We start from the raw sequence: 25,638 nt of genomic DNA on the forward strand, positions 1-25,638 counted from the left end.
GTCAGTCATTAGTGGCTGAGTCAGTCTGCTGTAGGCTTGTCCTGTTAGTGTTAGTGTCAGTCATTAGTGGCTGAGTCAGTCTGCTGTAGGCCTGTCCTGTTAGCATTAGTGTCAGTCCTTAGTGGCTGAGTCAGTCTGCTGTAGGCCTGTCCTGTTAGAGTTAGTGTCAGTCATTAGTGGCTGAGTCAGTCTGCATTAGGCCTGTCCTGTTAGTGTTAGCATCAGTTATTAGTGGCTGAGTCAGTCTGCAGTAGGCCTGTCCTGTTAGCGTTAGTGTCAGTCATTAGTGGCTGAGTGAGTCTGCCGTAGGCCTGTCCTGTTAGCGTTATCGTCAGTCATTAGTGGCTGAGTCAGTCTGCCGTAGGCCTGTCCTGTTAGCGTTAGTGTCAGTCATGAGTGGCTGGGTCAGTCTGCTGTAGGCCTGTCCTGTTAGCGTTAGTGTCAGTCATGAGTGGCTGGGTCAGTCTGCTGTAGGCCTGTCCTGTTAGCGTTAGTGTCAGTTATTAGTGGCTGAGTCAGTCTGCAGTAGGCCTGTCCTGTTAGTGTTAGTGTCAGTCATTAGTGGCTGAGTCAGTCTGCTGTAGGCCTGTCCTGTTAGAGTTAGTGTCAGTCATTAGTGGCTGAGTCAGTCTGCAGAAGGCCTGTCTTGTTAGTGTTAGTGTCAGTCATTAGTGGCTGAGTCAGTCTGAAGTAGGCCTGTCCTGTTAGCGTTAGTGTCAGTCATTAGTGGCTGAGTCAGTCTGCAGTATGCCTGTCCTGTTAGTGTTAGTGTCAGTCATTAGTGGCTGAGTCAGTCTGCTGTAGGCCTGTCCTGGTCAAGTTAGTGTCAGTCATTAGTGGCTGAGTCAGTCTGCTGTAGGCCTGTCCTGTTAGTGTCAGTCATTAGTGGCTGAATCAGTCTGCTGTAGGCCTGTCCTGTTAGCATTAGTGTCAGTCATTAGTGGCTGAGTCAGTCTGCTGTAGGCCTGTCCTGTTAGTGTTAGTGTCAGTCATTAGTGGCTGAGTCAGTCTGCTGTAGGCCTGTCCTGTTAGCGTTAGTGTCAGTCATGAGTGGCTGGGTCAGTCTGCTGTAGGCCTGTCCTGTTAGCGTTAGTGTCAGTCATTAGTGGCTGGGTCAGTCTGCTGTATGCCTGTCCTGTTAGCGGTAGTGTCAGTCATTAGTGGCTGAGTCAGTCTGCAGTAGGCCTGTCCTGTTAGTGTTAGTGTCAGTCATTAGTGGCTGAGTCAGTCTGCTGTAGGCCTGTCCTGTTAGAGTTAGTGTCAGTCATTAGTGGCTGAGTCAGTCTGCAGAAGGCCTGTCTTGTTAGTGTTAGTGTCAGTCATTAGTGGCTGAGTCAGTCTGAAGTAGGCCTGTCCTGTTAGCGTTAGTGTCAGTCATTAGTGGCTGAGTCAGTCTGCAGTAGGCCTGTCCTGTTAGTGTTAGTGTCAGTCATTAGTGGCTGAGTCAGTCTGCTGTAGGCCTGTCCTGGTCAAGTTAGTGTCAGTCATTAGTGGCTGAGTCAGTCTGCTGTAGGCCTGTCCTGTTAGCATTAGTGTCAGTCATTAGTGGCTGAGTCAGTCTGCTGTAGGCCTGTCCTGTTAGCATTAGTTTCAGTCATTAGTGACTGAGTCAGTCTGCTGTAAGCCTGTCCTGTTAGTGTTAGTGTCAGTCATTAGTGGCTGAGTCAGTCTGCTGTAGGCCTGTCCTGTTAGCGTTAGTGTCAGTCATTATTGGCTGAGTCAGTCTGCAGTACACCTGTCTTGTTAGCATTAGTGTCAGTCATTAGTGGCTGAGTCAGTCTGCTGTAGGCCTGTCCTGTTAGCATTAGTGTCAGTCATTAGTGGCTGAGTCAGTCTGCTGTAGGCCTGTCCTGTTAGCATTAGTGTCAGTCATTAGTCGCTGAGTCAGTCTGCTGTAGACCTGTCCTGTTAGCGTTAGTGCCAGTCATTAGTGGCTGAGTCAGTCTGCTGTAGGCCTGTCCTGTTAGTACTAGCATCAGTCATTAGTGGCTGAGTCAGTCTGCAGTAGGCCTGTCCTGTTAGTGTTAGGGTCAGTCATTAGTGGCTGAGTCAGTCTGCGGTAGGCCTGTCCTCTTACCATTAGCGTCAGTCATTAGTGGCTGAGTCAGTCTGCTGTAGGCGTATCCTGTTAGCATTAGTGTCAGTCATTAGTGGCTGTGTCAGTCTGCAGTAGGCCTGTCCTGTTAGCATTAGTGTCAGTCATTAGTGGCTGAGTCAGTCTGCTGTAGGCCTGTCCTGTTAGAGTTAGTGTCAGTCATTAGTGGCTGAGTCAGTCTGCAGTAGTCCTGTCCTGTTAGCATTAGTGTCAGTCATTAGTGGCTGAGTCAGTCTGCTGTAGGCCTGTCCTGTTAGTACTAGCATCAGTCATTAGTGGCTGAGTCAGTCTGCAGTAGGCCTGTCCTGTTAGTGTTAGTGTCAGTCATTAGTTGCTGAGTCAGTCTGCGGTAGGCCTGTCCTGTTAGCATTAGCGTCAGTCATTAGTGGCTGAGTCAGTCTGCTGTAGGCTTGTCCTGTTAGTGTTAGTGTCAGTCATTAGTGGCTGAGTCAGTCTGCTGTAGGCCTGTCCTGTTAGCATTAGTGTCAGTCCTTAGTGGCTGAGTCAGTCTGCTGTAGGCCTGTCCTGTTAGAGTTAGTGTCAGTCATTAGTGGCTGAGTCAGTCTGCATTAGGCCTGTCCTGTTAGTGTTAGCATCAGTTATTAGTGGCTGAGTCAGTCTGCAGTAGGCCTGTCCTGTTAGCGTTAGTGTCAGTCATTAGTGGCTGAGTGAGTCTGCCGTAGGCCTGTCCTGTTAGCGTTATCGTCAGTCATTAGTGGCTGAGTCAGTCTGCCGTAGGCCTGTCCTGTTAGCGTTAGTGTCAGTCATGAGTGGCTGGGTCAGTCTGCTGTAGGCCTGTCCTGTTAGCGTTAGTGTCAGTCATGAGTGGCTGGGTCAGTCTGCTGTAGGCCTGTCCTGTTAGCGTTAGTGTCAGTTATTAGTGGCTGAGTCAGTCTGCAGTAGGCCTGTCCTGTTAGTGTTAGTGTCAGTCATTAGTGGCTGAGTCAGTCTGCTGTAGGCCTGTCCTGTTAGAGTTAGTGTCAGTCATTAGTGGCTGAGTCAGTCTGCAGAAGGCCTGTCTTGTTAGTGTTAGTGTCAGTCATTAGTGGCTGAGTCAGTCTGAAGTAGGCCTGTCCTGTTAGCGTTAGTGTCAGTCATTAGTGGCTGAGTCAGTCTGCAGTATGCCTGTCCTGTTAGTGTTAGTGTCAGTCATTAGTGGCTGAGTCAGTCTGCTGTAGGCCTGTCCTGGTCAAGTTAGTGTCAGTCATTAGTGGCTGAGTCAGTCTGCTGTAGGCCTGTCCTGTTAGTGTCAGTCATTAGTGGCTGAATCAGTCTGCTGTAGGCCTGTCCTGTTAGCATTAGTGTCAGTCATTAGTGGCTGAGTCAGTCTGCTGTAGGCCTGTCCTGTTAGTGTTAGTGTCAGTCATTAGTGGCTGAGTCAGTCTGCTGTAGGCCTGTCCTGTTAGCGTTAGTGTCAGTCATTATTGGCTGAGTCAGTCTGCAGTACACCTGTCTTGTTAGCATTAGTGTCAGTCATTAGTGGCTGAATCAGTCTGCTGTAGGCCTGTCCTGTTAGCATTAGTGTCAGTCATTAGTGGCTGAGTCAGTCTGCTGTAGGCCTGTCCTGTTAGCATTAGTGTCAGTCATTAGTCGCTGAGTCAGTCTGCTGTAGACCTGTCCTGTTAGCGTTAGTGCCAGTCATTAGTGGCTGAGTCAGTCTGCTGTAGGCCTGTCCTGTTAGTTCTAGCATCAGTCATTAGTGGCTGAGTCAGTCTGCAGTAGGCCTGTCCTGTTAGTGTTAGTGTCAGTCATTAGTGGCTGAGTCAGTCTGCGGTAGGCCTGTCCTGTTAGCATTAGCGTCAGTCATTAGTGGCTGAGTCAGTCTGCTGTAGGCCTGTCCTGTTAGTGTTAGTGTCAGTCATTAGTGGCTGAGTCAGTCTGCGGTAGGCCTGTCCTGTTAGCATTAGCGTCAGTCATTAGTGGCTGAGTCAGTCTGCTGTAGACCTGTCCTGTTAGTGTTAGTGTCAATCATTAGTGGCTGAGTCAGTCTGCTGTAGGCCTGTCCTGTTAGTGTTAGTGTCAGTCATTAGTGGCTGAGTCAGTCTGCAGAAGGCCTGTCTTGTTAGTGTTAGTGTCAGTCATTAGTGGCTGAGTCAGTCTGAAGTAGTCCTGTCCTGTTAGCGTTAGTGTCAGTCATTAGTGGCTGAGTCAGTCTGCAGTAGGCCTGTCCTGTTAGTGTTAGTGTCAGTCATTAGTGGCTGAGTCAGTCTGCTGTAGGCCTGTCCTGGTCAAGTTAGTGTCAGTCATTAGTGGCTGAGTCAGTCTGCTGTAGGCCTGTCCTGTTAGCATTAGTGTCAGTCATTAGTGGCTGAGTCAGTCTGCTGTAGGCCTGTCCTGTTAGCGTTAGTGTCAGTCATTAGTGGCTGAGTATGTCTGCTGTAGGCCTGTCCTGTTAGTGTTAGTGTCAGTCATTAGTGGCTGAGTCAGTCTGCCGTAGGCCTGTCCTGTTAGCGTTAGTGTCAGTCATTAGTGGCTGAGTCAGTCTGCAGTAGGCCTGTCCTGTTAGCATTAGTGTCAGTCATTAGTGGCTGAGTCAGTCTGCTGTAGACCTGTCCTGTTAGTGTTAGTGTCAATCATTAGTGGCTGAGTCAGTCTGCTGTAGGCCTGTCCTGTTAGTGTTAGTGTCAGTCATTAGTGGCTGAGTCAGTCTGCAGAAGGCCTGTCTTGTTAGTGTTAGTGTCAGTCATTAGTGGCTGAGTCAGTCTGAAGTAGTCCTGTCCTGTTAGCGTTAGTGTCAGTCATTAGTGGCTGAGTCAGTCTGCAGTAGGCCTGTCCTGTTAGTGTTAGTGTCAGTCATTAGTGGCTGAGTCAGTCTGCTGTAGGCCTGTCCTGGTCAAGTTAGTGTCAGTCATTAGTGGCTGAGTCAGTCTGCTGTAGGCCTGTCCTGTTAGCATTAGTGTCAGTCATTAGTGGCTGAGTCAGTCTGCTGTAGGCCTGTCCTGTTAGCGTTAGTGTCAGTCATTAGTGGCTGAGTATGTCTGCTGTAGGCCTGTCCTGTTAGTGTTAGTGTCAGTCATTAGTGGCTGAGTCAGTCTGCCGTAGGCCTGTCCTGTTAGCGTTAGTGTCAGTCATTAGTGGCTGAGTCAGTCTGCAGTAGGCCTGTCCTGTTAGCATTAGTGTCAGTCATTAGTGGCTGAGTCAGTCTGCTGTAGGCCTGTCCTGTTAGCGTTAGTGTCAGTCATTATTGTCTGAGTCAGTCTGCAGTACACCTGTCTTGTTAGCATTAGTGTCAGTCATTAGTGGCTGAGTCAGTCTGCTGTAGGCCTGTCCTGTTAGCATTAGTGTCAGTCATTAATGGCTGAGTCAGTCTGCTGTAGGCCTGTCCTGTTAGCATTAGTGTCAGTCATTAGTCGCTGAGTCAGTCTGCTGTAGACCTGTCCTGTTAGCGTTAGTGCCAGTCATTAGTGGCTGAGTCAGTCTGCTGTAGGCCTGTCCTGTTAGTACTAGCATCAGTCATTAGTGGCTGAGTCAGTCTGCAGTAGGCCTGTCCTGTTAGTGTTAGTGTCAGTCATTAGTGGCTGAGTCAGTCTGCGGTAGGCCTGTCCTGTTAGCATTAGCGTCAGTCATTAGTGGCTGAGTCAGTCTGCTGTAGGCCTGTCCTGTTAGTGTTAGTGTCAGTCATTAGTGGCTGAGTCAGTCTGCGGTAGGCCTGTCCTGTTAGCATTAGCGTCAGTCATTAGTGGCTGAGTCAGTCTGCTGTAGGCCTGTCCTGTTAGTGTTAGTGTCAATCATTAGTGGCTGAGTCAGTCTGCTGTAGGCCTGTCCTGTTAGCATAAGTGTCAGTCATTAGTGGCTGAGTCAGTCTGCTGTAGGCCTGTCCTGTTAGTACTAGCATCAGTCATTAGTGGCTGAGTCAGTCTGCAGTAGGCCTGTCCTGTTAGTGTTAGCGTCAGTCATTAGTGGCTGAGTCAGTCTGCAGTAGGCCTGTCCTGTTAGCGTTAGTGTCAGTCATTAGTGGCTGAGTCAGTCTGCCGTAGGCCTGTCCTGTTAGCGTTATCGTCAGTCATTAGTGGCTGAGTCAGTCTGCCGTAGGCCTGTCCTGTTAGCGTTAGTGTCAGTCATGAGTGGCTGGGTCAGTCTGCTGTAGGCCTGTCCTGTTAGCGTTAGTGTCAGTCATGAGTGGCTGGGTCAGTCTGCTGTATGCCTGTCCTGTTAGCGTTAGTGTCAGTCATTAGTGGCTGAGTCAGTCTGCAGTAGGCCTGTCCTGTTAGTGTTAGTGTCAGTCATTAGTGGCTGAGTCAGTCTGCTGTAGGCCTGTCCTGTTAGAGTTAGTGTCAGTCATTAGTGGCTGAGTCAGTCTGCAGAAGGCCTGTCTTGTTAGTGTTAGTGTCAGTCATTAGTGGCTGAGTCAGTCTGAAGTAGTCCTGTCCTGTTAGCGTTAGTGTCAGTCATTAGTGGCTGAGTCAGTCTGCAGTAGGCCTGTCCTGTTAGTGTTAGTGTCAGTCATTAGTGGCTGAGTCAGTCTGCTGTAGGCCTGTCCTGGTCAAGTTAGTGTCAGTCATTAGTGGCTGAGTCAGTCTGCTGTAGGCCTGTCCTGTTAGCATTAGTGTCAGTCATTAGTCGCTGAGTCAGTCTGCTGTAGACCTGTCCTGTTAGCGTTAGTGCCAGTCATTAGTGGCTGAGTCAGTCTGCTGTAGGCCTGTCCTGTTAGTACTAGCATCAGTCATTAGTGGCTGAGTCAGTCTGCAGTAGGCCTGTCCTGTTAGTGTTAGTGTCAGTCATTAGTGGCTGAGTCAGTCTGCGGTAGGCCTGTCCTGTTAGCATTAGCGTCAGTCATTAGTGGCTGAGTCAGTCTGCTGTAGGCCTGTCCTGTTAGTGTTAGTGTCAGTCATTAGTGGCTGAGTCAGTCTGCGGTAGGCCTGTCCTGTTAGCATTAGCGTCAGTCATTAGTGGCTGAGTCAGTCTGCTGTAGGCCTGTCCTGTTAGTGTTAGTGTCAATCATTAGTGGCTGAGTCAGTCTGCTGTAGGCCTGTCCTGTTAGCATAAGTGTCAGTCATTAGTGGCTGAGTCAGTCTGCTGTAGGCCTGTCCTGTTAGTACTAGCATCAGTCATTAGTGGCTGAGTCAGTCTGCAGTAGGCCTGTCCTGTTAGTGTTAGCGTCAGTCATTAGTGGCTGAGTCAGTCTGCAGTAGGCCTGTCCTGTTAGCGTTAGTGTCAGTCATTAGTGGCTGAGTCAGTCTGCCGTAGGCCTGTCCTGTTAGCGTTATCGTCAGTCATTAGTGGCTGAGTCAGTCTGCCGTAGGCCTGTCCTGTTAGCGTTAGTGTCAGTCATGAGTGGCTGGGTCAGTCTGCTGTAGGCCTGTCCTGTTAGCGTTAGTGTCAGTCATGAGTGGCTGGGTCAGTCTGCTGTATGCCTGTCCTGTTAGCGTTAGTGTCAGTCATTAGTGGCTGAGTCAGTCTGCAGTAGGCCTGTCCTGTTAGTGTTAGTGTCAGTCATTAGTGGCTGAGTCAGTCTGCTGTAGGCCTGTCCTGTTAGAGTTAGTGTCAGTCATTAGTGGCTGAGTCAGTCTGCAGAAGGCCTGTCTTGTTAGTGTTAGTGTCAGTCATTAGTGGCTGAGTCAGTCTGAAGTAGTCCTGTCCTGTTAGCGTTAGTGTCAGTCATTAGTGGCTGAGTCAGTCTGCAGTAGGCCTGTCCTGTTAGTGTTAGTGTCAGTCATTAGTGGCTGAGTCAGTCTGCTGTAGGCCTGTCCTGGTCAAGTTAGTGTCAGTCATTAGTGGCTGAGTCAGTCTGCTGTAGGCCTGTCCTGTTAGCATTAGTGTCAGTCATTAGTGGCTGAGTCAGTCTGCTGTAGGCCTGTCCTGTTAGCGTTAGTGTCAGTCATTAGTGGCTGAGTATGTCTGCTGTAGGCCTGTCCTGTTAGTGTTAGTGTCAGTCATTAGTGGCTGAGTCAGTCTGCCGTAGGCCTGTCCTGTTAGCGTTAGTGTCAGTCATTAGTGGCTGAGTCAGTCTGCAGTAGGCCTGTCCTGTTAGCATTAGTGTCAGTCATTAGTGGCTGAGTCAGTCTGCTGTAGGCCTGTCCTGTTAGCGTTAGTGTCAGTCATTATTGTCTGAGTCAGTCTGCAGTACACCTGTCTTGTTAGCATTAGTGTCAGTCATTAGTGGCTGAGTCAGTCTGCTGTAGGCCTGTCCTGTTAGCATTAGTGTCAGTCATTAATGGCTGAGTCAGTCTGCTGTAGGCCTGTCCTGTTAGCATTAGTGTCAGTCATTAGTCGCTGAGTCAGTCTGCTGTAGACCTGTCCTGTTAGCGTTAGTGCCAGTCATTAGTGGCTGAGTCAGTCTGCTGTAGGCCTGTCCTGTTAGTACTAGCATCAGTCATTAGTGGCTGAGTCAGTCTGCAGTAGGCCTGTCCTGTTAGTGTTAGGGTCAGTCATTAGTGGCTGAGTCAGTCTGCGGTAGGCCTGTCCTCTTACCATTAGCGTCAGTCATTAGTGGCTGAGTCAGTCTGCCGTAGGCCTGTCCTGTTAGTGTTAGTGTCAGTCATTAGTGGCTGAGTCAGTCTGCTGTAGGCGTATCCTGTTAGCATTAGTGTCAGTCATTAGTGGCTGTGTCAGTCTGCAGTAGGCCTGTCCTGTTAGCATTAGTGTCAGTCATTAGTGGCTGAGTCAGTCTGCTGTAGGCCTGTCCTGTTAGAGTTAGTGTCAGTCATTAGTGGCTGAGTCAGTCTGCAGTAGTCCTGTCCTGTTAGCATTAGTGTCAGTCATTAGTGGCTGAGTCAGTCTGCTGTAGGCCTGTCCTGTTAGTACTAGCATCAGTCATTAGTGGCTGAGTCAGTCTGCAGTAGGCCTGTCCTGTTAGCATTAGCGTCAGTCATTAGTGGCTGAGTCAGTCTGCTGTAGGCTTGTCCTGTTAGTGTTAGTGTCAGTCATTAGTGGCTGAGTCAGTCTGCTGTAGGCCTGTCCTGTTAGCATTAGTGTCAGTCCTTAGTGGCTGAGTCAGTCTGCTGTAGGCCTGTCCTGTTAGAGTTAGTGTCAGTCATTAGTGGCTGAGTCAGTCTGCATTAGGCCTGTCCTGTTAGTGTTAGCATCAGTTATTAGTGGCTGAGTCAGTCTGCAGTAGGCCTGTCCTGTTAGCGTTAGTGTCAGTCATTAGTGGCTGAGTGAGTCTGCCGTAGGCCTGTCCTGTTAGCGTTATCGTCAGTCATTAGTGGCTGAGTCAGTCTGCCGTAGGCCTGTCCTGTTAGCGTTAGTGTCAGTCATGAGTGGCTGGGTCAGTCTGCTGTAGGCCTGTCCTGTTAGCGTTAGTGTCAGTCATGAGTGGCTGGGTCAGTCTGCTGTAGGCCTGTCCTGTTAGCGTTAGTGTCAGTCATTAGTGGCTGAGTCAGTCTGCAGTAGGCCTGTCCTGTTAGTGTTAGTGTCAGTCATTAGTGGCTGAGTCAGTCTGCTGTAGGCCTGTCCTGTTAGAGTTAGTGTCAGTCATTAGTGGCTGAGTCAGTCTGCAGAAGGCCTGTCTTGTTAGTGTTAGTGTCAGTCATTAGTGGCTGAGTCAGTCTGAAGTAGGCCTGTCCTGTTAGCGTTAGTGTCAGTCATTAGTGGCTGAGTCAGTCTGCAGTAGGCCTGTCCTGTTAGTGTTAGTGTCAGTCATTAGTGGCTGAGTCAGTCTGCTGTAGGCCTGTCCTGGTCAAGTTAGTGTCAGTCATTAGTGGCTGAGTCAGTCTGCTGTAGGCCTGTCCTGTTAGTGTCAGTCATTAGTGGCTGAATCAGTCTGCTGTAGGCCTGTCCTGTTAGCATTAGTGTCAGTCATTAGTGGCTGAGTCAGTCTGCTGTAGGCCTGTCCTGTTAGTGTTAGTGTCAGTCATTAGTGGCTGAGTCAGTCTGCTGTAGGCCTGTCCTGTTAGCGTTAGTGTCAGTCATTATTGGCTGAGTCAGTCTGCAGTACACCTGTCTTGTTAGCATTAGTGTCAGTCATTAGTGGCTGAATCAGTCTGCTGTAGGCCTGTCCTGTTAGCATTAGTGTCAGTCATTAGTGGCTGAGTCAGTCTGCTGTAGGCCTGTCCTGTTAGCATTAGTGTCAGTCATTAGTCGCTGAGTCAGTCTGCTGTAGACCTGTCCTGTTAGCGTTAGTGCCAGTCATTAGTGGCTGAGTCAGTCTGCTGTAGGCCTGTCCTGTTAGTGTTAGTGTCAGTCATTAGTGGCTGAGTCAGTCTGCGGTAGGCCTGTCCTGTTAGTGTTAGTGTCAGTCATTAGTGGCTGAGTCAGTCTGCGGTAGGCCTGTCCTGTTAGCATTAGCGTCAGTCATTAGTGGCTGAGTCAGTCTGCTGTAGGCCTGTCCTGTTAGTGTTAGTGTCAGTCATTAGTGGCTGAGTCAGTCTGCGGTAGGCCTGTCCTGTTAGCATTAGCGTCAGTCATTAGTGGCTGAGTCAGTCTGCTGTAGGCCTGTCCTGTTAGTGTTAGTGTCAATCATTAGTGGCTGAGTCAGTCTGCTGTAGGCCTGTCCTGTTAGCATTAGTGTCAGTCATTAGTGGCTGAGTCAGTCTGCTGTAGGCCTGTCCTGTTAGAGTTAGTGTCAGTCATTAGTGGTTTATTCAGTCTGCAGTAGGCCTGTCCTGTTAGTGTTAGCGTCAGTCATTAGTGGCTGAGTCAGTCTGCAGTAGGCCTGTCCTGTTAGCGTTAGTGTCAGTCATTAGTGGCTGAGTCAGTCTGCCGTAGGCCTGTCCTGTTAGCGTTATCGTCAGTCATTAGTGGCTGAGTCAGTCTGCCGTAGGCCTGTCCTGTTAGCGTTAGTGTAAGTCATGAGTGGCTGGGTCAGTCTGCTGTAGGCCTGTCCTGTTAGCGTTAGTGTCAGTCATGAGTGGCTGGGTCAGTCTGCTGTATGCCTGTCCTGTTAGCGTTAGTGTCAGTCATTAGTGGCTGAGTCAGTCTGCAGTAGGCCTGTCCTGTTAGTGTTAGTGTCAGTCATTAGTGGCTGAGTCAGTCTACTGTAGGCCTGTCCTGTTAGAGTTAGTGTCAGTCATTAGTGGCTGAGTCAGTCTGCAGAAGGCCTGTCTTGTTAGTGTTAGTGTCAGTCATTAGTGGCTGAGTCAGTCTGAAGTAGGCCTGTCCTGTTAGCGTTAGTGTCAGTCATTAGTGGCTGAGTCAGTCTGCAGTAGGCCTGTCCTGTTAGTGTTAGTGTCAGTCATTAGTGGCTGAGTCAGTCTGCTGTAGGCCTGTCCTGGTCAAGTTAGTGTCAGTCATTAGTGGCTGAGTCAGTCTGCTGTAGGCCTGTCCTGTTAGCATTAGTGTCAGTCATTAGTGGCTGAGTCAGTCTGCTGTAGGCCTGTCCTGTTAGCGTTAGTGTCAGTCATTAGTGGCTGAGTATGTCTGCTGTAGGCCTGTCCTGTTAGTGTTAGTGTCAGTCATTAGTGGCTGAGTCAGTCTGCCGTAGGCCTGTCCTGTTAGCGTTAGTGTCAGTCATTAGTGGCTGAGTCAGTCTGCAGTAGGCCTGTCCTGTTAGCATTAGTGTCAGTCATTAGTGGCTGAGTCAGTCTGCTGTAGGCCTGTCCTGTTAGCGTTAGTGTCAGTCATTATTGTCTGAGTCAGTCTGCAGTACACCTGTCTTGTTAGCATTAGTGTCAGTCATTAGTGGCTGAGTCAGTCTGCTGTAGGCCTGTCCTGTTAGCATTAGTGTCAGTCATTAGTCGCTGAGTCAGTCTGCTGTAGACCTGTCCTGTTAGCATTAGTGTCAGTCATTAGTCGCTGAGTCAGTCTGCTGTAGGCCTGTCCTGTTAGCGTTAGTGCCAGTCATTAGTGGCTGAGTCAGTCTGCTGTAGGCCTGTCCTGTTAGTACTAGCATCAGTCATTAGTGGCTGAGTCAGTCTGCAGTAGGCCTGTCCTGTTAGTGTTAGGGTCAGTCATTAGTGGCTGAGTCAGTCTGCGGTAGGCCTGTCCTCTTACCATTAGCGTCAGTCATTAGTGGCTGAGTCAGTCTGCCGTAGGCCTGTCCTGTTAGTGTTAGTGTCAGTCATTAGTGGCTGAGTCAGTCTGCTGTAGGCGTATCCTGTTAGCATTAGTGTCAGTCATTAGTGGCTGTGTCAGTCTGCAGTAGGCCTGTCCTGTTAGCATTAGTGTCAGTCATTAGTGGCTGAGTCAGTCTGCTGTAGGCCTGTCCTGTTAGAGTTAGTGTCAGTCATTGGTGGCTGAGTCAGTCTGCAGTAGGCCTGTCCTGTTAGTGTTAGCGTCAATCATTTGTGGCTGAGTCAGTCTGCAGTAGGCCTGTCCTGTTAGCGTTAGTGTCAGTCATTAGTGGCTGAGTCAGTCTGCCGTAGGCCTGTCCTGTTAGCGTTATCGTCAGTCATTAGTGGCTGAGTCAGTCTGCTGTAGGCCTGTCCTGTTAGCGTTAGTGTCAGTCATGAGTGGCTGGGTCAGTCTGCTGTAGGCCTGTCCTGTTAGCGTTAGTGTCAGTCATGAGTGGCTGGGTCAGTCTGCTGTAGGCCTGTCCTGTTAGCATTAGTGTCAGTCATTAGTGGCTGTCAGTCTGCTGTAGGCCTGTCCTGTTAGTGTTAGTGTCAGTCATTAGTGGCTGAGTCAGTCTGCTGTAGGCCTGTCCTGATTGCGTTAGTGTCAGTCATTATTGGCTGAGTCAGTCTGCTGTAGACCTGTCCTGTTAGCGTTAGCGTCAGTCATTAGTGGCTGAGTCAGTCTGCTGTAGGCCTGTCCTGTTAGTGTTAGTGTCAGTCATTAGTGGCTGAGTCAGTCTGCTGTAGGCCTGTCCTGTTAGTGTTAGTGTCAGTCATTAGTGGCTGAGTCAGTCTGCAGTAGACCTGTCCTGTTAGTTTTAGTGTCAGTCAATAGTGGCTGAGTCAGTCTGCTGTAGTCCTGTCCTGTTAGTGTTAGTGTCAGTAATTAGTGGGTGAGTCAGTCTGCTGTAGGCCTGTCCTGTTAGTGTTAGTGTCAGTCATTAGTGGCTGAGTCAGTGTGCTGTAGGCCTGTCCTGTTAGAGTTAGTGTCAGTCATTAGTGGCTGAGTCAGTCTGCTGTAGGCCTGTCTTGTTAGTGTTAGTGTCAGTCATTAGTGGCTGAGTCAGTCTGCAGTAGGCCTGTCCTGTTAGCGTTAGTGTCAGTCATTAGAGGCTGAGTCAGTCTGCAGTAGACCTGTCCTGTTAGCATTAGTGTCAGTCATTAGTGGCTGAGTCAGTCTGCAGTAGGCCTGTCCTGTTAGCGTTAGCGTCAGTCATTAGTGGCTGAGTCAGTCTGCAGTAGGCCTGACCTGTTAGCGTTATCATCAGTCATTAGTGGCTGAGTCAGTCTGCTGTAGGCCTGTCCTGTTAGCATTAGTGTCAGTCATTAGTGGCTGAGTCAGTCTGCAGTAGGCCTGTCCTGTTAGCGTTAGTGTCAGTCATTAGTGGCTGAGTCAGTCTGCAGTAGGCCTGTCCTGTTAGCATTAGTGTCAGTCATTAGTGGCTGAGTCAGTCTGCTGTAGGCCTGTCCTGTTAGCGTTAGTGTCAGTCATTAGTGGCTGAGTCAGTCTGCTGTAGGCCTGTCCTGTTAGTGTTAGTGTCAGTCATTAGTGGCTGAGTCAGTCTGCAGTAGGCCTGTCCTGTTAGAGTTAGTGTCAGTCATTAGTGGCTGAGTCAGTCTGCTTTAGGCTTGTCCTGTTAACGTTAGTGTCAGTCATTAGTGGCTGAGTCAGTCTGCAGTAGGCCTGTCCTGTTAGAGTTAGTGTCAGTCATTAGTGGCTGAGTCAGTCTGCTCTAGGCCTGTCCTGTTAGCGTTAGTGTCAGTCATTAGTGGCTGAGTCAGTCTGCAGTAGGCCTGTCCTGTTAGAGTTAGCGTCAGTCATTAGTGGCTGAGTCAGTCTGCAGTAGGCCTGTCCTGTTAGAGTTAGCGTCAGTCATTAGTGGCTGAGTCAGTCTGCAGTAGGCCTGTCCTGTTAGTGTTAGTGTCAGTCATTAGTGGCTGAGTCAGTCTGCAGTAGGCCTGTCCTGTTAGTGTTAGTGTCAGTCATTAGTGGCTGAGTCAGTCTGCAGTAGGCCTGTCCTGTTAGTGTTAGCGTCAGTCATTAGTGGCTGAGTCAGTCTGCAGTAGGCCTGTCCTGTTAGAGTTAGCGTCAGTCATTAGTGGCTGAGTCAGTCTGCAGTAGGCCTGTCCTGTTAGAGTTAGCGTCAGTCATTAGTGGCTGAGTCAGTCTGCAGTAGGCCTGTCCTGTTAGAGTTAGCGTCAGTCATTAGTGGCTGAGTCAGTCTGCAGTAGGCCTGTCCTGTTAGCGTTAGTGTCAGTCATTAGTGGCTGAGTCAGTCTGCAGTAGGCCTGTCCTGTTAGTGTTAGTGTCAGTCATTAGCTCTTTGCTACATGGCTCTGTGCAGTGATTGCTGCTATTATTGTTATTTCAGCTAATTGCCTTTAATTATGCCTCGTTCTAATTAAAATGCAAATTCAAGCTAGCTTGCAGCTGTTCCCTAACCCAGCCAGTCTCAATCGCCATGCCACATCCAATGTTGAAATATATAAAGATTTATCACCAGCTACTTTGCATTTTGTTGGCTTCTGGGTTGCGTCTCTAGCGTGGAAGTGTGTTTATGATGTCTTTGTTGAGCGTGTCTGTCTTTACTCTGAGTAATGTGGGAGAAGTAAGGATGTGACAAATGGAACATTTGTCTTAATGTTTAAACATTTAGAAAAATGTACTTTTCCATTAAAAGGTGAATTCACAGTGCAGCTGCTTAGCAATGGTTTGGCTCTCACAGTGCATCTCTTTCAGATGGTAAAGTATGGCACATGCACTACCATTACTGTACCTAAATTCCACCATACATAGCTTTAACTTCTCAATGTATTGCCCTACAGGACTTCACTGCTGTCGCTTGCCTTTTCTGCCATTTTTCAATTGTTAACAACGATGACATAGTGGTGGAGATTCAACTCCAAAATAATTGATACCTTGACTGCTTGCACGTCGACTCCTGATGTCAATTTCCATTTCTGAGTATCAAGATTTTATTCTGCTAGGAATCAACTCCTAAGATTCTGTATTTTTGGAAAGGATGAGACTGATTAGTTGCCATACTTCCGAGAACACAAACACTTGCATCTTTTGTAGCGAGGACGGAGAGAGAGGGGAGGGACACAGTACAGGCAGGTCGGCTACCAGGCAGACAGATTCAGAACTGTGCACTAGGCCTATCTATCGCAATGGAATGCTGTATCTCGCAATTTCTTTGCGTGCAATGTCTCACAACTTCAGTAAAGCAGGGCCTATCATCAATGAATAAGGTAGGATATTCTACACGCAGCAGACCGAAGACTGAACACACACTCGCATCATTAGCGAAGAGAAAGAGCAGGGGTGTAATCATTATTCCAAACAGTTTGCAACTAAAATGAAGGGTACTCCCTATCTCTTTTCTTTTGCTTCCATTCCAAGATGTTTTGCAACAGAATCGGCGTAATGAATACGACCCAGGCGAGCCAGCAGGGAGAGACAGGAGGGAGAGACAGGAGGGAGAGACAGGAGGGAGAGACAGGAGGGAGAGACAGGAGGAGGGGGCAGGCAGAAAGAACTGTGACTTCATCTGAATCTCGTAATGTCTTGTCTTGCTTGCATGCCTCGCAAATTCACCAAAGTAGATTAAAGTTCCTCTTCCTCTCTGGTTTTATTTCAATTACACAACTTTCCCCAGGCCTTTACAGCCTATAGTTAAGCTATACAATGGAAAATTATATTTTTTGGTGATAACTGTACTGTAATTTAAATTTTGTTGGGGGGAAAAAAACTAAAATACATAGTTTTTCAGTGAGGGATTATTAAGGATGCTTGTTTAAACCCCTTTTTTATTTTAACCTTTATTTATGAGGCAAGTCAGTTAAGAACAAATTCTTATTTACAATGGCAGCCTACAGGGGAACAGTAGGTTAACTGCCTTGTTCAGGGGCAGAATGACAGATTTTTACCTTGTCAGCTCGGGGATTCGATCCAGCAACCTTTCAGTTACTGGCCCAACGCTCTAACCACTAGGCTACCTGCTACCCCTAATGTGTGTGTGTGTGTGTGTGTGTGTGTGTGTGTGTGTGTTTGCATCTGATTATCTGTATACTGAATATGTTTGTAGTTTGTGTCTGGTATGTTTTGAACCTCAACGATCTTGTATGATGTCTGAGATATTTCTAGTCAAAGTGTGTCTGGACAGACGTCTGTGAGTGCTGTTTTTCAATATACTTCCAGATGCTGCAAGAGTTAACGCTAATAGCCGAGCGCTAACTAGACCGAAGGCTTGCCAGTCATTCTCTATGGAATGGTTAGCACATCTGCGTTAGCATTACTGTCCAAGGGCTAATGTAGCGTAAAGCCTTCCTGTCACATTTCATCAATAGCGTTTTTAGATTTGGCATTGTTTGTCCTAGCATTCAAACTCTCTCTGTTCATATTGCCAGCTTTGGTTGTATTGAGTGTTGCTGCCCAGCGTGTTGGACTTGGAGCACAGTACACATAAACAAATCAAATCAAATGTTATTGGTCACATCAACATATTTAGCAGATGTTATTGAGGGTGTAGCTAAATGCTTGTGTTCCTAGCTCCAACAGTGCTGTAGTATCTAACAATTCACAACAATACACACAAATCTAAAAGTAAAATAATGGAATTAAGAAATATAAATATTAGGACGAGCAATGTCGGAGTGGCATTGACTAAAATACAGTATATGCAGTTCCAGTCAAAAGTTTGGACACCTATTTATTCAAGGGTTTTTCTTTATGAAATAACACATACGGAATAACGTAGTAACCAAAAAAGTGTTAAACAAATCAAAATATATTTTATATTTGAGATTCTTCAAAGTAGCCACCCTTTGCCTTGATGACAGCTTTGCACACTCTTGGCATTCTCTCAACCAGCTTCACCTGGAATGCTTTTCCAACAGTCTTAAGGGAGTTCCCACATATGCTGAGCACATGTTGGCTGCTTTTCCATCACTCTGCGGTCCAACTCCATCAATCTAATTATTGGTCAAATAGCCCTTACACAGCCTGGTGGTGTGTTGGGTCATTGTCCTGTTGAAAAACAAATTAGTTGTTCATTATGGACTTGGTCTTTTACCAAATAGGGCTATCGTCTGTATACCACCCCTACCTTGTCTTCACTATTATTCTACAATGTAGAAAATATTAAAAATAAAGAAAAATCCTTGAATGAGTAGGTGTGTCCAAACTTTTGACTGGTACTGTACATATGAAATGAGTAAAACACTATGTAAACATTATAAAAGTGACTTGTGTTCCATTATTAAAGTGACCAGTGATTCCATGTCTATGTATATAGGGCAGCAGCCTCTAAGGTGCAGGGTTGAGTAACCGGGTGGTACCTGGTTAATGATGGCTATTTAACAGTCTGATGGCTTGAGATAGAGACTGAAAAACACCTTCTCGGTCCCAGCTTTGATGCACCTGTACTGACCTTGCCTTCTGGATGATAGCGGGGCAAACAAGCCGTGGTTCAGGTGGTTGATGTCCTTGATGATCTTTTTGGCCTTCCTGTGACACACACACACACACACACACACACACACACACACACACACACACACACACACACACACACACACACACACACACACACACACACACACACACACACACACACACACATGCATAATGAAATGAACATTACATTTCAGTAGTAGAGCCTGTATGAATGAAACGTGTGTTCTTTTATCAGAGTAGAAGCTTCCATTGCTGAGAATTAGCCAGGTCTAAAATGAGGAGCAGCTTTGTGCTGTATACGTTGACATGGAAAACAGCTTTCTATAGCAGAAGCTACACAGGTCATCTAGCCTGATGCTATGCTCCACTTCCTTTGGTTTTATGGATCCTAATATTTTATGGGGTTTAAAGCTTTTCCTATACTTTGTGATAATGTAGGATTTTTGCTGTGCTATAGATCTTGAGTGCAAAGAGCTGGGCCCTGTTGCAAAAAGGATCACGAGTGGCTGCATTTTGATGTTTTGCTTTGATCTGCCAATTTTGGAACCTTTGGAACCCTGAGAGAGAGTGGCCAATCCGCTCTGAGAGAGGCCAAGAGAGAGGCCAATCCGCTCTGCTCTCTCTCTCTCTTCCTCTCTTTCTTTTCCTCTGCCTCTCTCTCTCTCTCTCTCTCTCTCTCTCTCTCTCAATTCAATTCAATTCAATTTCAATTCAATTTTAAGGCTTTATTGGCACGGGAAATATATGTTTACATTGCCAAAGCAAGTGAAATAGATAATGAACAAAAGTGAAATAAACAATCCAAAATGTACATTAAACTCACAAAAGCTCCAAAATAACATTTCAAATGTCATATTATGTCTATAGACAGTGTTGTAATAATAATTAAAGTACAAAAGGGAAAATAAATCAACATCAATATAGGTTGTATTTACAATGTTCTCTCTCTCTTTCTCTATCTATTTCTCTCTCTCTCTCCTCTTAATTGTGCTCTCTCAATCTCTCTCTCACTCTGCTTCCTTCTCGTTGTCTGTCTTTCTCTCTCCCTCATCCATTCACTTATGTTGTACTCTCTGTTTCTTTCCTTTACTCTCTCACTCCCTCTCTGTCCCTCCTTTCTATCTCTCTCTCTATCCCTCCTTTCTCACTCCCTCCATTCCGGCACCCCACCCCGATCTCTCTCTCTTTCTCTCTGTATATCTCTGTCGCTCTCCGTCTCTATCACTTTCTGCATTCCCCCTCTCTCGCTCGCTCTGTCTCCCCCCACCCTCTCTGATTGTTAGTATTTTGTCAGCTTGTTTTCTCTGTTTTAAAGCCCAGTTCTAGACTAATGAGTTCAGGCTTCGCTGTCATTGTCCCCCTCAGCATCACAGGTTGTGGTGTGTGTGTGTGTGTGTGTGTGTGTGTGTGTGTGTGTGTGTGTGTGTGTGTGTGTGTGTGTGTGTGTGTGTGTGTGTGTGTGTGTGTGTGTGTGTGTGTGTGTGTGTGTGTGTGTGTGTGTGTGTGTGTTCTATTGTATGCCTCTCTCTTCATATGATAAGAAGTTTACCCAAGTCTTCAGTCATTAGAGTGTTTTCCTCAAAAGGCCTTCCTCCTGAGACTGTGTGTGACTGTGTGTGTCAGTGTGTGTATTATAGCAGGCCACAAAGAAACCAGACAAAAACACACATTGACTGAATGAATCTAGTCCAGTTTATTTGATAAACTTCTCTTTATTCTGAGCCCACCAGTTAGAACGAAAGTAAACAAAAACGGATACAGTATATTGGTGTGTGTGTGTGTGTTTAAAGGTTGTGTACAGAGTGACAGACTCACCATTGAGAGGGTCGATCAGGACCCGTCCGGCTCAGTTCTGGGTCACTGGGGTCCTTCAGGGTTGATTGCCCTCATCGATCGCCTGCCCAGAAAAACCTCCTGCCTCTAACTGTCATCACTTAGAACACAACCCATCACCTACTGTTTATCCAATCATTAATAATGAAAGAGAGAATATGGGGGGCTATTTTAAGTTAAGGGTTAGGTTTAGGGTTGCAATTATAGTTAAGGTAAGGGGTTAGTGGTTAGGTTAAGGGTAAGGGTTAGGAGTTGGGGTTAGGGGTAGGTTTAGGGTTAGGGAAAATAGGATGTTGATTTTGAAATCAATTTTAGGTCCCCACGAGGATAGAAGAACAAAACCTGTGTGGGTGTGTGTTGGTGTGGGTGTGTGTGTGGGTGTGTGTGGGTGTGTGTGTGGGTGTGTGTGGGTGTGTGTGGGTGTGACAATCCTCAATTCTCCAGGTGGAACCATTGTATCTCAGTTGTGCTCCTATTTTCCATCAGGGAGATTATATAAGGCGTGCATGTGTCACTCCAGGTTTAGCTCGCTCTCCCCAGAAGCTCAATTTCTCACCACTGTTTTGTTTTCTCACCGAGCAAACTCTTGACATTGTCAGAAAACCTTGCAAGGGCCTAAAACGCTGTATTGATCTGTGAGACGTGATGGGAGGAAGAAGGGAGGAGGAGAAGAGGGGGTGTACAGAAGCGTGACCAGTAAATGAAGAAGTGGCTATTCTTGCTCACCCCTGAGGTCTCTTTCAAACTGACTGAACTTTAGCAAGGTAGCATATGTTTCCATTCATGTGAGAAGTAATGGAGGGAAATGTCCCATGTGACGAGGCACATTGTCACACTGTCACACTGTCTCTCTCCTGACAGTCTCCTCTCCCTCCAGTTTCTCTCTTTCCCATTCCTTGTCCTTCGCCCTCTCTCTCTCTTATTCCTTCTCTCTCTCTCTTATTCCTTCTCTCTTTCTCTCTCGCTCTTATTCCTTCTCTCTCTCGCTCTTATTCCTTCTCTCTCTCTCTCTTATTCATTCTCTCTCTCGCTCTTATTCCTTCTCTCTCGCTCTTATTCCTTCTCCTTCTCTCGCTCTTATTCCTTCTCCTTCTCTCTCTCTCTTATTCCTTCTCCTTCTCTCGCTCTTTTCCTTCTCCTTCTCTCGCTCTTATTCCTTCTCCTTCTCTCGCTCTTATTCCTTCTCTCTCTCGCTCTTATTCCTTCTCTCTCGCTCTTATTCCTTCTCTCTCTCGCTCTTATTCCTTCTCTCTCTCGCTCTTATTCCTTCTCTCTCTGTCTCTTATTCATTCTCTCTCTCGCTCTTATTCCTTCTCTCTCGCTCTTATTCCTTCTCCTTCTCTCGCTCTTATTCCTTCTCCTTCTCTCACTCTTATTCCTTCTCCTTCTCTCGCTCTTATTCCTTCTCTCTCTCGCTCTTATTCCTTCTCCTTCTCTCTCTCTTATTCCTTCTCCTTCTCTCACTGTTATTCCTTCTCCTTCTCTCTCTCTTATTCCTTCTCCTTCTCTCGCTGTTATTCCTTCTCTCTCTCTCTTATTCCTTCTCCTTCTCTCGCTCTTATTCCTTCTCCTTCTCTCGCTGTTATTCCTTCTCCTTCTCTCGCTCTTATTCCTTCTCCTTCTCTCGCTCTTATTCCTTCTCCTTCTCTCACTGTTATTCCTTCTCTCTCTCTCTTATTCCTTCTCCTTCTCTCGCTCTTATTCCTTCTCCTTCTCTCGCTGTTATTCCTTCTCCTTCTCTCGCTGTTATTCCTTCTCCTTCTCTCGCTGTTATTCCTTCTCCTTCTCTCGCTCTTATTCCTTCTCTCTCTCGCTCTTATTCCTTCTCTCTCGCTCTTATTCCTTCTCTCTCTCTCTTATTCCTCTCTCTCGCTCTCTCTCTCTGTTCTGCTGTAATTACATTAAGTAACAAAACAATTAGGGGCAGTAGAGACTAGTGTCAGTAATTAGCCTCAGACAGCCTCCTGTAGGACAGCCATGCTAACCCACAGTAATTACCTTGTCACAATGCTCATTTTGTTAGGCGGTGGGAGTCACGGTGTGTACGTGTGTGTACTTTTGTGTGTGTGTGCATGTGTATCCTGTGAGCTAATGAGGGTAATGTAGGAATATCACAAGTAGATCTGACTAATTAAATGTGACATTAGTTGCCTTATTGAAGCTGTTTTTGACCACACATTCATGATGCTGTTTATATGTTTTGCATCTACACTACCATTCAAAAGTTTTGGGTCACTTAGAAATGTCCTTGTTTTTGAAAGAAAAGCTCATTTTTTGTCCATTAAAATAACATCAAATTGATCAGAAATACAGTGTAGACATTGTTAATGTTGTAAATTACTATTGTAGCTGGAAATGGCAGATGTTTTATGGAATATCTACATAGGCGTACAGAGGTCCATTATCAGCAACCATCACTCCTGTGTTCCAATGGCACGTTGTGTTAGCTAATCCAATTTATAATTTTAAAAGGCTAATTGATCATTAGAAAACCCTTTTGCAATTATGTTAGCACAGCTGTAACCTGTTGTTCTGATTAAAGAAGCAATAAAACTGGCCTTCTTTAGACTAGTTGAGTATCTGGAGCATAAGCATTTGTGGGTTCGATTACAGGCTCAAAATGGCCAGAAACAAAGAACTTTCTTCTCAAACTCATCAGTCTATTCTTGTTCTGAGAAATGAAAGCTATTCCATGCGATAAATTTCCATGAAACTGAAGATCTCGTACAATGCTGTGTACTTCTCCCTTCACAGAACAGCGCAAACTGGCTCTAACCAGAATAGAAATGAGGAGTGGGAGGCCCCGGTGCACAACTGAGCAAGAGGACAAATACATTAAAGTGTCTAGTTTGAGAAACAGACGCCTCACAAGTCCTCAACTGGTAGCTTCATTAAATAGTACCCGCAAAACACCAGTCTCAACTTCAACAGTGAAGAGCTGACTCCGGGATGCTGGCCATCCTCTGTCCAGTGTCTGTGTTCTTTTGCCCATCTTAATCTTTTATTTTATTTAGTGAGTCTGAGATATATGGCTTTTTCTTTTCAACTCTGCCTAGAAGACCAGCATCCCGGAGTCACCTCTTCACTGTTGACGTTGAGACTCTAATATACTTGTCTTCTTGCTCAGTTGTGCACCGGGGCCTCCCACTCCTATTTCTATTCTGGTTAGAGCCATTTTGCGCTGTTCTGTGAGGGGAGTAGTACACAGCGTTGTACGAGATCTTCAGTTTCTTGGCAATTTAGTCATTTACAACATTAACAATGTCTACACTGTATTTATGATCGATTTTATGTTATTTTAATGGACCAAAAAATTGCTTTTCTTTCAAAAACAAGGACATTTCTAAGTGACCCCAAACTTTTGAACGGTAGTGTAGCTACAGTTAAGAAAACTTACTCCTGAGGTGCTGACCTGTTGCTACAACCACTGGGATTTTTATTTGACCCTGCTGGTAATCTATGAATGTTTGAACATCGTGAAGAACAATCTGGCCTTAAGGGCCACGCACTCTTATAATCTACACCCGGCACAGCCAGAAGAGGACTGGCCACTCCTCAGAGCCTGGCTTCTCTCTAGGTTTCTTCCTAGGTTTCTGCCTTTCTAGGGAGTTTTTCCTAGCCACTGTGCTTCTACGTTTGCATTGCTTTAGGGTTTTAGGCTGGGCTTCTGTATAGCACTTTGACATATGCTGATGTAAAAAGGGCTTCATAAATACATTTGATGTTCCTGTCTGTGTTTGTTAGTTCTTCTCTCTGATGTGTTCGTCTCTGTGTTCACAGGTGTCATCACTACCACGTCCAGGAAACTGGACAGGGAGCAACAGGCTGAGCATGTTTTAGAGGTAAGAGACAGTGTGTGTGTGTGTGTGTGTGTGTGTGTGTGTGTGTGTGTGTGTGTGTGTGTGTGTGTGTGTGTGTGTGTGTGTGTGTGTGTGTGTCCCCGACACATTTCTATGCATGTGTTTGGCTGTCTGACATGAATGCACTGTCAGATGTTTAATGAAAATACAGTACATCTCTCAGTGTCTCTCTCCCATTGTGGCGGACTGGAGCCAAACCTTTAGAACCCTGACAGAGAGAAGGCCCCTGTCCCAATCTGCTCTCTCTCTCTTTCTCTTCCTCCTCTCTCTCTCTCTCTCTCTCTCTCTCTCTCTCTCTCTCTCTCTCTCTCTCTATCTGTCTGTCTTTTTCTCTCACTCTCTGTTGATCTCTCTCTATCCCTTTCTCTTCATACCTCCCTCTCTGACTTCCTGGTCTCAGTAGAGTGTGCATTAGAGAGGCAGGTCTAGTGTAATTGAGTCAGTACGAGGAGTGGAGCAGGAAATGGAGGTTGTGTGTTGGGTTCCATTATGAGCTGATTGGAGTGCCGTATCTTGACTAAGGGTGGCAGATTGGAGGTAAATGGTGTTGCTGCTGCCAGAGTCCTGAGTCATGAGCCTCTGTGGGGAGTGTGTATGTGTGTGTGTGTGCGTGCGTGCATGCGTGCGTGTGTCTGGTGACAAACTCTTTTTAAAAGATATTCTGCTCTTGCTGTATTGATTGTTTCTCAGTAAAATGCTGGCGTATGTTTTGATGCAAGTTGGTTATTTTTGCCACACTGCAGTATACTTCAGATAAGGTCTGTGACGGGGAGAATATGTGATGAGGAAACAGATCAACGGACACATTACATCCATTAAATGCTCAACGTAACGAAGCCTCCATGTTTTATGATATTTGATATTTGTAACATCTCTTCTCCCACCTCCCTGTATAGTCTAATAACGCTGCACTGTGAGAGAAAGCGAACATCTTCGGCCATCTTCCTACCTCTTTGTCCTCTGCCTGTCTGTCCGTCTGTCTGCTAGCCATCCCCATCTTCCTACTTATCTGTCCTATCCTTGGCTGTCTGTCTGTCCGTCGGTCTGCTAGCCATTCCCTCACTCCATTCCACATATAGTTTATCTACAGACTTAAAACGGTGCAGCAGTGCAAACCAGTTAAGTCTTAGTTCTTCTCCATGCCAACTCTCCAAACAGTAAACAGTGGTGTGATTTAGACCGGTCATAGAAATCCATATTCATTTACGCAGATGCCACGCCAGATCAATGAGGAATAAACAGACGGAGAATGATTATGATTTTATTGTCCCATGCTGTGTAGTCTTATTGATATCTACAGAGATGAACCTAAATGTTAATGGCTCACATTTGTTTCATAGGTATGGTGCAGAGCTTTATATTGATATGATTTGTACTGTACATACGATCAGATTTAGCAGGGGTTTATAGATCAAAGTTAGCACGTAGCCTGTTAGCATGGAATGTGTTAGCTTACAATGTTGCAGCTAGGCCTGTACAAAGAACCTGCTGTTGTTTCTTCAATAGGGGATAAAACAGAGATTTTATCATAAATATATTATTCCTTCTCCTAGACTTTTGTTTGATCTTCTATGCTTAACTTTCTGTGGAAAGAACAGGTGAAGAGTTTATTTCCAAAACTCTTTAATAACATTTACATTTACGTCATTTAGCAGACGCTCTTATCCAGAGCGACTTACAAATTGGTGCATTCACCTTATGATATCCAGGTTACCCTCTTGGGGTAACCTGGGTAACCTAATCCCACTGACGGGATTGCTAGCAAGGCGGGAAATTCAAAACATAAAAAATCTAATAATTTCAATTTCTCAAACAATCAACTATTGTTTGAAAAAAAAAAATATATTTGCAATTTCAATCTTGTTTCAATCACCCATTTCAATCTTGTTTCATTGCTGTAACTCCCCAATGGGCTCGGGAGAGGCGAGGGTTGAGTCATGACCCGCCCGCATCAATGTGTCGGATGAAACACAGTTCAACTGAAGTCAGGTTGCAGGCACCTGGCCCGCCACAAGGAGTCGCTAGAGCGCGATGAACCAAGTAAAGCTCCCCGGCCAAACCCTCCCCTAACCCGGTCACGACACAGCCTGAGATCGAACTCGGGTATTTAGTGATGCCTCAAGCATGGCAATGCAGTGCCTTAGACCGCTGCACCACTCAGGAGGCCCACATTTGTGTTTTTTCACAAGTAAATTACTTGTGGTTACCTTCATGGGTGTGTAAAATATTCCTGTTCATATATATTCCTGTTCATAAATTCATATATTTTAGGTGTGTATTAAAATGATAATTTTTTTCTTCAAACACCACATATCATATTTTCCATTGTTTAGCTGGAATGGAATGTTAGTATACTGTTTATTTGACTGTGATATGTAGTCGTCACACCTAGGTATCTTAAGATGAATGCACTCACTGTAATTCGCTCTGGATAAGAGCATCTGCTAAATCTGTGGTTCC

The 25,638-nt window shown here is 46.3% G+C and overlaps 1 protein-coding gene across 5 annotated transcripts in view; it reads left to right on the forward strand.

Annotated features, from left to right (window-relative positions):
• LOC106581345 (protocadherin Fat 3) overlaps nt 1-25,638 on the forward strand; it is a 409,058-nt gene that overhangs the window by 227,470 nt on the left and 155,950 nt on the right. For all 5 annotated transcript variants that reach the window (XM_045703949.2, XM_045703954.2, XM_082966726.1 and 2 more), the window contains exon 4: nt 23,099-23,160. In XM_045703949.2, coding sequence (XP_045559905.2) covers nt 23,099-23,160 — 62 coding nt within the window. The remainder of the gene's footprint in view (nt 1-23,098; nt 23,161-25,638) is intronic.

This window comes from Salmo salar, chromosome 20, assembly GCF_965601325.2.
Source record: "Salmo salar chromosome 20, fSalSal1, whole genome shotgun sequence".
NCBI classification, from domain to species: Eukaryota; Metazoa; Chordata; class Actinopteri; order Salmoniformes; family Salmonidae; genus Salmo; species Salmo salar.